Source organism: Manacus vitellinus, unplaced genomic scaffold (assembly GCF_001715985.3).
Source record: "Manacus vitellinus isolate BGI_N305 unplaced genomic scaffold, ASM171598v3 scaffold_16_pilon, whole genome shotgun sequence".
Taxonomy (NCBI): domain Eukaryota; kingdom Metazoa; phylum Chordata; class Aves; order Passeriformes; family Pipridae; genus Manacus; species Manacus vitellinus.
Window position 1 is genome coordinate 15,951,255 of NW_021939189.1, and position 11,770 is coordinate 15,963,024.

At 60.3% G+C, this 11,770-nt stretch overlaps 1 protein-coding gene across 1 annotated transcript; it reads right to left on the bottom strand.

Annotated features, from left to right (window-relative positions):
• Positions 1-2,150: 2,150 nt before the first annotated feature.
• Positions 2,151-11,086, bottom strand: AP3B2 (adaptor related protein complex 3 subunit beta 2). Its single transcript, XM_008924102.3, has 26 exons — positions 10,979-11,086; positions 10,813-10,887; positions 10,588-10,683; positions 10,350-10,510; positions 10,154-10,220; positions 9,416-9,598; positions 9,123-9,299; positions 8,789-8,886; positions 8,462-8,516; positions 8,246-8,317; positions 8,026-8,088; positions 7,664-7,796; positions 7,472-7,581; positions 7,220-7,396; positions 6,949-7,135; positions 6,729-6,847; positions 6,407-6,518; positions 5,779-5,983; positions 5,536-5,704; positions 5,391-5,445; positions 4,791-4,897; positions 4,429-4,660; positions 4,233-4,317; positions 3,652-3,749; positions 2,837-2,975; positions 2,151-2,607 (listed from the first exon to the last, which is right to left on the bottom strand). The coding sequence occupies exons 1-26, from the start codon at positions 11,084-11,086 to the stop codon at positions 2,457-2,459; spliced, it is 3,234 nt and encodes a 1,077-aa protein (XP_008922350.1). The 3' UTR covers positions 2,151-2,456.
• Between the last annotated feature and the right edge of the window lie 684 nt (positions 11,087-11,770).

An 11,770-nucleotide genomic window follows, 5' to 3' on the forward strand; every position in this document is an offset into this window, starting at 1 on the left:
CGGGATGTGGGGTTCACTGTGCCCCCCATGAGGGGGTGGGACCCCCGAGGGGTTCAAATGGGGTCTGCCCAAGGGCAGCTTCAGCACCTGGCATCTCTCCACACATGGGCTGTGGACTGTGCTCCCCATGAAGGGATGGGACCCTCCCCAAGGGGTTAAAATGGGGATCTTCAAGGGCTAAAATCATCCTCCTAAGGGAAATGGGGTGATGGTGGCACTGTGTTGTCAGGCTACCCCCAGACACCTCAGCCCCTTGCAGACACCTCAGCGCTGGCTGCTCTTCACACACAGGCTGTGGCACGCGCTGAGCCCATGAGGGAATGGGACCTACAAGGGGTTAAATCAGCCCCCATGAAGGCAATGAGGTGATGGTGGCACTGTGGTATCTGAGTGCAGCCCCTCTCCCAGGGACACCTCAGTGCTGGCAGTTCTCACATGCAGCATGTGGTGCTCACTGTGCCCCCCCCCCCCATGAAGGGAATGGGACCCCAAGGGTAAAAATGGGGTCCTCAAGGGCAGCCTCAGTGCCAGCAGCTCTCTGCACTTGGGCCATGATGCTCAGTAAACCCATGAGGACATGGGACCCCCAAGGGATTAAATGAGGCCATCCAAGGGGAATGGGGTGGTGCCCAGCTGGAGCCCTCCCAGCCACACCTCAGCACTGGCAGGTCTCCACACACAGGCTGTGGTGCTCCCTGTGAGGGGAATGGAACCCCCAAGGGGTTAAAATGGGGTCCCCAAAGGAAATGGGGTCGTAGCAGCGCTGTGGTGCCTGACTTTAGACCTTTCTGAGCCCCCTCAGCATCGGCAGCTCTTTATACATGAGCTGTGGTGCTCACTGAGCTCCTCATGAGACAGTGGGACTCCAAAGGGGTTAAAACAGCCCCCCAAAGTGGGATGGGGTAGTTGTGGCACTGCAGTGCTTGGCTTAGCTTCTCAGTGCCAACCACTCTCCACACACTGGCTGTGGCACTCACTGAGCCCATGAAGGAATGGGACCCCCAAGAGGTCAAAATGAGGTCCCCAAGGGCAGCCTCAGCATCGGCATCTCTCCACATACAGGCTGTGGTGCTCAATGAGCCCACGCAAGAACGGTACCTCCTAGGGCTTAAATCAGCCCTCCGTGAGGGGATGGGACCTTCAAGGGGTTAAATCAGCCCCGCTAAGTGGAGTGGGGTGGTGGTGGCACTGTGAGTCCTGCTTCAGCCCTGACCCTTAGCACCAGCAGCTCTCCACATGCTGGCTTGTGGCGCTCTCCCTGTCCCCCTGTGAGGGGATGAGACCCCTGAGAGCTTAAATCAGCCTCCCTAAGGGGAATGGAGTGGTGGCATCACTGAGACTCACAACTGTATCCTCTTCCCAAGATGCAAGGCAGCACTGAGGCTGCGGCTACAGCCCATGTTGTTTTGGGAATGGGCTTTTCCCTGTGGAACAAGCACTTGACATCCAGTGGTTGGTGCTACTGCCCCAGCCAGTGATTCCTCACCCATCAGAAAACATAAAGATGGTTTTATCCCGTCTCTTACCCAGGAAAAGCAGAAAGCCTCTCACCCTTTTTGCAGCAGTGGAGGTAGTTCGGGATTCAGACCTTCCTGCGCGTCCTTTGCTCATCCTCTGCCTCCAGTACCAGGCCTGGCTCTGAGCTGGGCTGCAGCTTTGTGTGGAGAGAGCCAGCACTGTCTGAAATCCCACCCAGCCTGTGCTGGGAGGAGAAATCTTAATACAGAGTCAAATTTCCTTTTTTTTTTTTTTTTTTTTTAATCCCAGTTTGGAGATGAAAAACCTCCTGGAGCTGGACTCAGGAATCCCTCCAGTGACACTGCAGAACAGACCCAGCCCTGACGTAGCAGGTATTTCTGTGGTCAAAGCATGAGCAATTCTGCCTTGAATAAATAGCTGGAACCCTCCCAGGACTCCTCAGATCCCTGGTTGGACCAAATGCCTCCTGCCCCAGAGGGTTCACCCCGATTCCATGTTCTCAGGAGCCAGCAGCCACACATTCCTGGGAGATTCTGCATGTTCCCAGTTGCCTAAGGGATGGCTGGTCCCCTGATGTCCCTGTGGCTGCCCAAAGGAGGCTGGCAAAGCCCAGCATGGGGGGAGTTTGGAGCTGATCCAGCTGCTGTGCACACAGAGCAGAGGGGAATGGAGCAGGTTGGAGAAGAGCTTTATTAGGAGATCCTGGACATAATAAATAAGGGTTACACTGGGAGATGGTGGTGAGGGGCTGGGGGCACGCTGTGCTCCGTGGGGGCTGGAACCTCTGCCACCCTTCCGAGTAGGACATCTCCCTGCATCCCATGTGCCCTGTCCCGCTCCTTCCTTCCAGCAGCAAAGCTGGCCCAGGGGTTGCTGCCTGCCACTCCTTTTGGGATTGGGGCAGGAAATGTTTTGGGGAGCATTGTGGAGCAGAGGGAGTGGGAGGGCAGGGCCGTGGGTGTGGCGGGGCCCAGCTGTCACTGTGCCAGGGCCTGGCTGATGTCCTTCACCAGCATGGTGCCGATAACCATCTTCTCGCTGTTGATGGTCAGCTGGGCTGCGCCGCCCTCCCGCCGCTCCAGGGTGATGAGCACCAGACTCCCACTTGTCACTGTCTTGGCTGCAAACCTGCCAAATAGTGAACACGGAGCTTCAGGGCAAGCTGTCCCCTATCTCCCTCCCATCCCCTGGGATGCTCCAGCAGGGACCAGACAGGTGCCTCCACCCACAGCACTGTCACATGTGGGTTCATGCAGGTTTCTTGTCCTAAAGGAAACCCTGAGTGTCTCCACTCTGATTCAGGTGGGACTAGAGAGGTGACAGCACCTGCCTGATCCTGGTGTGGGAGTCCAGCTACCTGTACTCGTTGCTGGCACCGCAGGGCACGCGTCCCACATTGGCAGCCGAGGTCACTTGCTGGACAATGGCGTGGTCGCTCCGGCATTTCTCGGGCAGCGTCAGCTTCTCCGTGATCTCACTCATGCCCGTCAGCTTCCCTGGAGCAGGCAGCAGAGGCACTTGCCCGTCTCCAGCCACACTCCCTGCTGTGCCCTGCTTTGCCATCTCCCAAACTAAGTCACTCCAACTGCCAGCTCACTGTATCCTGGTCCCCCAGCACATCCTAAGCTGGCTGCCCTGCTTGCTCCTTATTCAGGATTCAGTGGATTTGGGAAAATCTTTCTTTCGCAACCCTGCCCAGGCTCATCCCCATGTCTCTGCCTAGTGGATGGGCTGCTCCTGTAACCAGTAGCGATGGGGCTGGATGCTGCAGGTCACCAAGCACCCCCCACTCAGCACAGCCCCCCATCCATGGGGCCAGGGCAGGGATGTGCTGCTCCAGGAGCATGGGAACACAGGGCCAGGGCATCCTCATCACTCACCGGACACAGTGCTGAGAGCGCCAGGGGTGGCATGAGCCCTCCACGCCTTGTGGGGACCCAGCAGGGCCACCCCAGCGCCAGGTTGGTGACCCCAACCCGCAGGCTGGGGGTGCAGGAGGAGGTTAGGGGAACAGAGCTAGTCTAGGGGCCTGTGAGCAGCCACTTACCCTCACCCGGCCGTGCCAGGTGCTCTAGGGCCACGGCGAGGGCGGCACAGGGGACAAAATCGGGGGTGAGTGTCAGCAGTGGGTGCCCGCACACCGCTCTGTCCCCGTCCCTGTCCCCCACTCACCCTGCTCCTTCTTGAACTCGTTCTCGCTCATGAAGACGGGGGCCATGAGCTCCCCCACGGGCGGTTGGATGGAGACGTAGAAGTGGCGTGTGTGGGTGCTGGGGAGACAGGCAGGTGAGGGGGGCACATGCTCAAAATGTGTTTCCTCTCCATGTCCCACTTCCTATCCCTGCCCTGGGCAGGGGTGACTGGGGGGAAACTAAGGCACAAAAGGGCTTGGGAATAGGGGGAACCCATCAGGCTGGACCTGGAGCTGCTGCCACCTCCCTGTCCCCTGCAGGGAGCCCAGTGAGTTTCCTACTGTCCCCCAACCACCCCGTACCCATCTCAGTTTCCTCCCTCCCCTGGAAGGACCCTGGTGCCTGTCCTGCTGTCCCCCATCCCCTGGGATACCCTATGCCCAGTCCTGCTGGGATATCCCCTGGGATATGCTGTGGTCTGTCCTGCTGTTCCCTGTCCCTGACTGCTCCATATCCCTTGAAGGGACGTCAGTGCCCATCCCACTTTCCCCATCCCTGGAGCACCCAATGCCCTACTCTACTGTCCTCTATCCCTGGGGACACCCGGTGCCAGATGCTCACCACAGCTGGAAGTTTGCTGCCTGGGTGGAGTCACAGAAGTCAATGCCCATCACCACGCTGGCCGTGTCCCCCGGCGCCAGGCTCTCTGGAACCACAGGGGTGCCACTGCATCCCATGTCCCCTCCACCCACCCACCCCTGTCCCCGTTCTCCTGCAGCATCACAGCCGTGCCATGCCGTGCTGTGCCATGCCATACCGATCTCGGGGAACTCCTGGATCCGCATGCCGGAGAGCGGCTTGGGCTCGCTGACCCGCAGGTTCTTCACCTCAGCGTCAGTGTTGTTGGAGATCTGGATCTGGACGGCCACCATGTGGGGGTCCCCCGGGAAGGGTCGGCGGCTGAAGCAGTACTCAACAGCGAGCCCCTCACCCGCCATGCGGTGTAGCAGCTCGTAGGTCTTCACCGTGCCAAACGCCGGGCTCAGCAGCTGCACCGAGGGACCAGCGTGGGCTGCCGAGCACACCCTGTGGCCCCTGCAGGTGACAGGGGTCCCCAGAACCCCCTGTGGGTGACAGGGGCCCTGGGAGCTCCCTGTGGAAGGCGTGGGGGGCACTTACCGTGGGTGTCAAGGAGGTGTCAGTGAGCGTGAGACCCTCCAGGTCAGTCACCAGGCTGGTGGAGACAATGCTGCTGGAGGGGATGGGTTGGGGAGGAGGGGGAGTGACTGCAGGGTGGGGATGGAGGAAAAAAGGGTTAACAGAACTCACAGCCCCATGGGGACAGCCCTGGTGGCAGCCACATGGGAACAGCCATGTGGAGACAGCCCTGGTGGCATAGCCCCATGGGGACAGCCCTGGTGGCAGCCACATGGGAACAGCCATGTGGAGACAGCCCTGGTGGCATAGCCCCATGGGGACAGCCACACAAGGACAGCCCCAGTGGCACAGCTCCATGGGGACAGCCCTGGTGACACAGCTCCTTGGGTGTAAGACACAACCCCCCGGGCACAGCCACACAGGGCCTATCCCATGGGCACATCTGCATGTCCCACAGCCATCCTCTGCAGAAAAGGACCCCTCACCCCACCCATCCCTGTCCCAACTCTGCAGCTCCCAAAGGGCCCACAAGACCCTGGTCCCACTGGGATGGGTGCCGGTGCCTCAGTTTCCTCAGCACCACCACCATGGCCATCCCGTGTGTCCTGGGCAGCCACTCACAGTCATCCAGGTCGAGCAGGGAGATCTCCTTGGGGCCGGCCTTGCTGCTGGGGGGCTGCAGGGGGGTAGAGATGGGGGTGAAGGGGGGGCTGGGTGTCCCCATGCTTTCCTCCAGCCCAGCCCAGCCCAGCTCTACCCTCACCGCCTTCCTCCGCTTGGTCTCTGCCTCGGAGCCTGAGTCAGAGCCAGAGGAGCTGCTCTCAGAGGTGCTGGCCTCCTCTGACGAGGTCTCAGCATGGCCCTTCCTCCCCTGCAGGGCCTTCTTCTTCTTGGACTTCTTTGCCCCTTCCTCCTCCTCCTCTTCCTCACTGGGGCTGTGGGGAGAGCCCAGCTCAGGGGGGCTGAGTTGGAGGTTTGGCTGGGGGCATCCCCATTTTCCAGAGGGTACCTGCCCACACTCCTCGGAGCTGCCTTCCGGGAGCCTTCCTTCTCCTTCCTCTTCGGCCTCTTCTCCTCCTCCTCCTCCTTGTCCTCTGACTGCTCCTCACTGTGTTCCTCCTCCTCTTCCTCTTCCTCCTCCTCCTCCTCACTGCCAGAGCTGGAGCTGCCAGAGCTGCTGCTGCTGCCACTCTCCTCACTGCCGGACTCAGGCTCTGCAGGGGGCACAGCTCAGCCCTGCTGCTGCATCCCACCATGCCCCTGCATCATCCCACTGCATCCTACCGCATCCCATCATCCCACTGCATCCCCCCATCCCATCATCCCACTGCATCCTACTGCGTCCCATCATCCCACTGCATCCCCCCATCCCCATCACCCACGGCGTCCCATCCTCCTACTGTGTCCCACTGCATCCACCACATCCTCCCATCCTCCCACTGCATTCCACTGCATCCCCACCATCCCCCCTGCATCCCTACACATTCCCTGCCATGTTCCCACTATGAATGGATGTCCCCACTGCAGTGCCTCCTGTCTGAGGCCCCACCATGATGACACTTTTGTCCCATGGCCCCACCGTGCTGGCACCTGCCTGATGGCCCTGCAATAGTGACCTCATACCCCTGGGTCCTCACCGCTGTCTGCCGACTCCGTGGCCCCTGACTCTCCCTCCGAGTCAGAGTAGAAAGGTTTCTCCACCTTCTCCTTCCTCTTCTCCCGGATGGTGCACTTGGTCCACTCAGGAACCTGCCGGCACAGGGTTGATGGAGCAGGGCCATCATCCATGTGTGGGGGACCCACAGCAGCCCTCATCCCCCCTGTCCCCAAGCGAGTGTGTGAACACTAGATAGGGGACATGGGGCAGGTAAACAGCACCCGGGCACCTTCTGGGGCTCTCCCAAAATCTTGAGATGGTGCCCCCACCTTGGGCCCATGCAGCCAAGGTACACCACGCACCTCCACATTCCTCACAGAGGGGTCAGGGGCCTCGTCTGGCCAGTCGGGCAGCTCCTGGTAGCCCACAGCTTTGGCATTCAGCAGGTGGGACAGGGAGCCCAGCTGGAAATGGTCCCGATCTATGACAAGGGGAGAGGTGGCAGCAACTCAGGGACAGCCATGCAGCACGGCAGTGACAGCTGGCCCTGTGTCCCCATGCCCTGTGACCAGGAATCGGTACCTTTGAAGGAGGACTCCAAGACAGGAGCGGGTTTTTGGGCCAGGAAGAGCTTCTTGGCATACTTGTTGAGGGCCCCGCTCTTCTCGGTGGGCACAATGAGCTGGCGGATGAAGCGAGCCCTGTCACGGATGTCGTAATTCTGGTCGTACTTGGCCAAGTTGAGGACGTACTGGGTCAGCAGCTTGCTCTGTGCCAGAGGACACGATCAGGACCAGCCTCTCCCTCCCAGCTGAGGAAACTGAGGCGCACCGTGGGACCACACCCCCAGTACCTGCTTGGAGTTGGTCAGGTAGAGCTTGGCTGCCAGGTTGATGACCTGCAGCTTGACGATGTCCTCCTCATTGGTGAAGGACTTGGCCATCTTGCGCAGCACATCGGGCGCGATCTTGGGCACGTGCTCGCAGTACTCGCCGATGAGCCACAAGATGCTGGCCCGCGCCATTGGCACCTGCAAAATGCCCCTGGACATGTGGCACTGCTGCCACCCCTCAGCTCCTGCGTATCATGCAATGCCCTGACCCACCTGGATGTTGTCTGTGAGCTTGGCCATGTGCTTGATGATCTCACTGTGCTGGGCTGGCTGCATCTGCAGCAGCTTTTTGATGACCACCACAGATTCAGCCACCACCAGCTCTGTGGGCAGAGACTCGGCCTTAGCGAGGTCTTGCCCCAAGAGTGATAGAGCTGCCTTTTCACCCCCACCACGTGCACTCACCATCCCGGTTGGAGAGGAGCTGGACCAGGCCGTTGAGGCAGGTGTCCCGCACCTTCCCAATGTTGGTGGCACAGCGCCCGATGGCTTGGATGGTGGCTGCCACGAAGTCCTTGTCCATGCTGCGGATGTAGGTCTGCAGAGGCATGGGAGACACACATGATGTGTCACCCACATGCCAGTGCCAGGCATCCCCCCTTGCAGTGGTCACACATTGGGGCCCTTTGGAACCACTCATGGGGTTGGCATGGCCTCAGCCTACTCCTCCTGATGGGGCTCTCCTCCGTCTCCTCTATGGTGGTATTTTGGCACCCAGAGCCATGCCAGGGTGACACCCCGGTGGCCTCAGTGTGGCCACGGCATACCTGGAACTCCCGCAGGATGGTGGAGATGTTGGTCTCATTGGCCAGGTTGGTGAGAACCTCCAGCTGTGGGAAGAGATGGGCAGCATGGGGACATGGTGCCAGGGGACAGGGTGTTGCTGTCCTCCTGTCCCCAGGGCTTGAGGACAGCAGACCCAAGGAAAGGGCTCCATGAAGCCCCAGAGCCACCCCTGATGGGTTCTGCTTGGTGTTTCCAGCTCACCTTGAGGATCTTGATCTGTGTGGGGTCCGTGGAGCGTATGTAGAAGCTCTTCAGGTAGGGCTCAAACATCCCCTGCATGCAGAGCCAGCAGGATTAGTGCTATCCCTGTCCCCCTTGCTGAGGCCCTCTGCAGGCTCTGGTGACCCTGTTGGGTAGCCCTCATTCTGCTCCAGAGTCAATAGGGACAACTCGTCCCACACCAAGTCCAAGACTCACCCGCCGTTTGATGGACATGGTGGCCACGTTCTGCAGCACAACATACTGCACCTCGCTGTGGGGACAGAGAGGGGGCCACCATCAGTGGGGCAGGGCCGGACTCCCCTGGCAAGTCCCTGTCAATAGGGGGCAGGACCCACCACAAGTGGTGCCACCATGATGCTGCCACCCCGTGTCTGGACTGGGCCTGCCCAAAAAGCTCTCCAACATTATGTCCCTTTGGGGATGGGCTTTTTGGGCATCTCTCCCAGGGTCTTGGAGCTCCCCACGGGTCCCACCGACCGGGGTGGAGGGGTAGGAGACCACCACAAGCCAGGCACCACAGACCTGTGACTCCGCAGGAGCCGCACCAGCGCCTTGGCGATGACTCCGACCTCTGCCTTGGGTGCCAGGTGGAAGTAGAGTTGTGCCACGGCCATCACCACCTGCAGGGACACACCTGAGCGTCACCAGTCGGCATGAGGACACCCTGAGGGATGGCTCTGTCCCCCAGAGTCCCACCTGGCAGCACCTAGAGGAAGCCTGACCCTGGGGACGCCCATCCCTGGGTGTCCCGCAAACACCCCAGTGTCTCCTTGGCCTGTGGGGACATCATGAGCCCAGGCTGACGGACACCTCTAGTGGCCTCAGAGGACGGACAGGGTTGGAGTGAGGGTCTCACCGCGGCGTTGCGGCTCTGCAGCAGGGGCTTGGTGTTGCGCAGGAGCAGGCGGTGGTCGGGGTCCATGACATAGGGCTTGCGCTTGGCCAAGGAGGCCGCCTCTGCCTTGGCGTCCTTGGCATCCTCCTCCTCGGAGCCATAGAAAGCCTTCTCGGCGTTCTCCTCCAGCAAGGACTCCTGCTGGGAGGTGGGACACCTTGCACCCTCCAAGAGCACCCCCCCTTCACCTCACTTCCCTGGGGGCTCCCAGGACACCTCGAGGCTCCCAGGGCACCCTGGGCTCCTGAACTCACATTCTGGTTGGGGCTGAGGAACTGTGTGCGCGCGTAGCGGGTCAGCATGTTGATGATGACCACCTGCCCCCACTCCTCCACGTCGATGAGCAGGTTGCAGAGCTTGCGGTAGTTCTTGTGGATGAGGTCGATGCGCTCTGGGCACACCTCTTCGAATGCCATCACCACACTGCCGGCCACCAGCTGCCAAGGGAAAGCCCAGGGTGACTCACTGGGGTAGTGGCATCTTCATCATGATGCTGGTTTGGTGGGGATGGTGGCATCTCCCTGAGGATGCCAGTTTGGTGGGGATGGTGGCATTTTCATCGTGAGACTGTTTGGTGAGGACGGTGGCACCTCCACGAGGATGCTGGTTTGGTGGGGATGGTGGCATCTCCATGAGGATGCCAGTTTGGTGGGAACAGTGGCTTCCTTGTAGGGATGCCAGCTCAGTGGAGATGGTGGATTCCCCCTGAGAATGTTGGCCCACTGGGGACAGCAGCATTCCCACCAGGATGCCAGTTCTGCAGGGGTGGCTGCATCTCCACGAGGACACCAATCTGGTGGGGACATCACCATCCCTGTGAGGATGCTGGATCAGGGGGGACAATGGCATCCCCAGGAGGATGCCAGCCCTGCGGGGATGGCTACATTCCCACAAGGACATCAGTTTAGTGGGGACATCTCCATTCTCGCAAGGACACTAGGCCACTGATGTCCCCAGTTTTAGGGGCAAGGGAGGCACAGTGCCCTGCTCACCGTGGTCTTGTCCGCCAGCAGCTTCTCAATCACTTCGATGAGCTGGTCCTTCTGGTCCGAGTCGAGGCTGCAAGGGAAAAGCAGGGCAGGTGCGGCTGGACCAAACTCCTCCCCATCCCTGCCTGTCCCTGCCTGCATCAAGCAACTGACACCCTTCTTGGCAGCCCCAGAATTTAGGAGCTGACGCCCCTGTTACCTGTACAGCTTGGGGATGGCGTGGGCAGCCGTCTTGCGCACGTACGGGGACATGTCGGAGGCGGCCTCCTTGATGGCCAACATCATGATGGGCACGATGATGGGCACGCGGATGCTGGACAAGACCCGCAGGGCGCTGGCGCGGATCAGCTGGTTGGGGTCCTATGGGGCATGTGGGGGGCTGCAGTGGGGGCTCTCTGCTCCCCCAGACTGCCCCCTGGGTCCCCAAACCATCCCACCTTGAGTCCTCGCTGGAAGGTGGAGATGGAGAGCAGGGCCAGATCTTGCTGTTCCTCCGCGTAGCGCACCAGGTAAACATACACCAGCTTCTTCACCTGTGGGGTGAAGGTGCCACCTCAGAGCCCCTCAAAACACTACCCATACCCAAAACTCTCCTGCAGGGAAGGTGCCAGACCCTGGGGATACCCATGGATGTCACCAGGGCCACCCAAGACCTTCCTCACCTCAATGTTCTTGCAGGCAACATTTTTCACCACAGCTGGGAAGAGGTCAGAGGCATTTTTACCCCGGGCGATCATCTAGGGGGTAAAGGAGCAGTGTGACACTGGGTGGCCGGCACAGCACAGCTCGGCACCGGCAGCAGTCCGCGACGGTGACAACAACACCCACCGCCACAATCCTCTTCATGGCCTCCAGCTTGAGTGAATCCTTGTTGCTGTCGAGCATCTCCTTGAGGTCATCATGTCTGCACCACATCAGGGGGAAAAAAATTCCCATTTTTCCCCATTTTTAACCATTTTTAGTCTTGTTTTTCTGCTCCCAGCCCATCAGGCTGGCAATCCAACCCTTTGCCATGCAGTATTTATGGGGACAGGAGTTGGGTTACAGCCAGGTGAAAGAGGAGCCGGAGGGACTGGCATGGTGCTGGCACCCAGTGCTGTCCCCATCCCAGGCACTGGGACAAAGACCCTGTCCTATCCTGGCTGTGGTTGTTACCCTACAATGTCCCCAAATCACAGGTGCCCATGACCAGCTCCATCCCAGTTTGGTTGAGTGTCCCTTGTCCCCCCATGGACACGGTGGCATGGATGTGCCAGCGCACCCTGATGCAAAGCTGTTCCCCAGTCCCATCCCTGCACTGGTGAAATGCCACCAGCCTTTTGTAAGGCTCGTTGTCACCACTGTCCTCTTCCATAAGGGACATGTGTCCTCCCCAAACTGGGGGCACCTGCAAGGCTGCATCCACCTGCATCAGTTGGGGGTGGCACCCATGGGACAATGCTCATCCAGAGCCCCCTCAGCAGAGGGCTGGGGGGGCTCCTTGGGGGAGTCTTACCGTGGTGGTGGCCCGGTGCCAGTGGCCACTGCAGGCTCGGTGCCGGCGAGTGGCCGCAGCTCATCAGCTCGCAGGGCGCTGTAGCAGGCTGGTTGTCCAGCCTCAGTGGCCAGCACCGGGCTTGT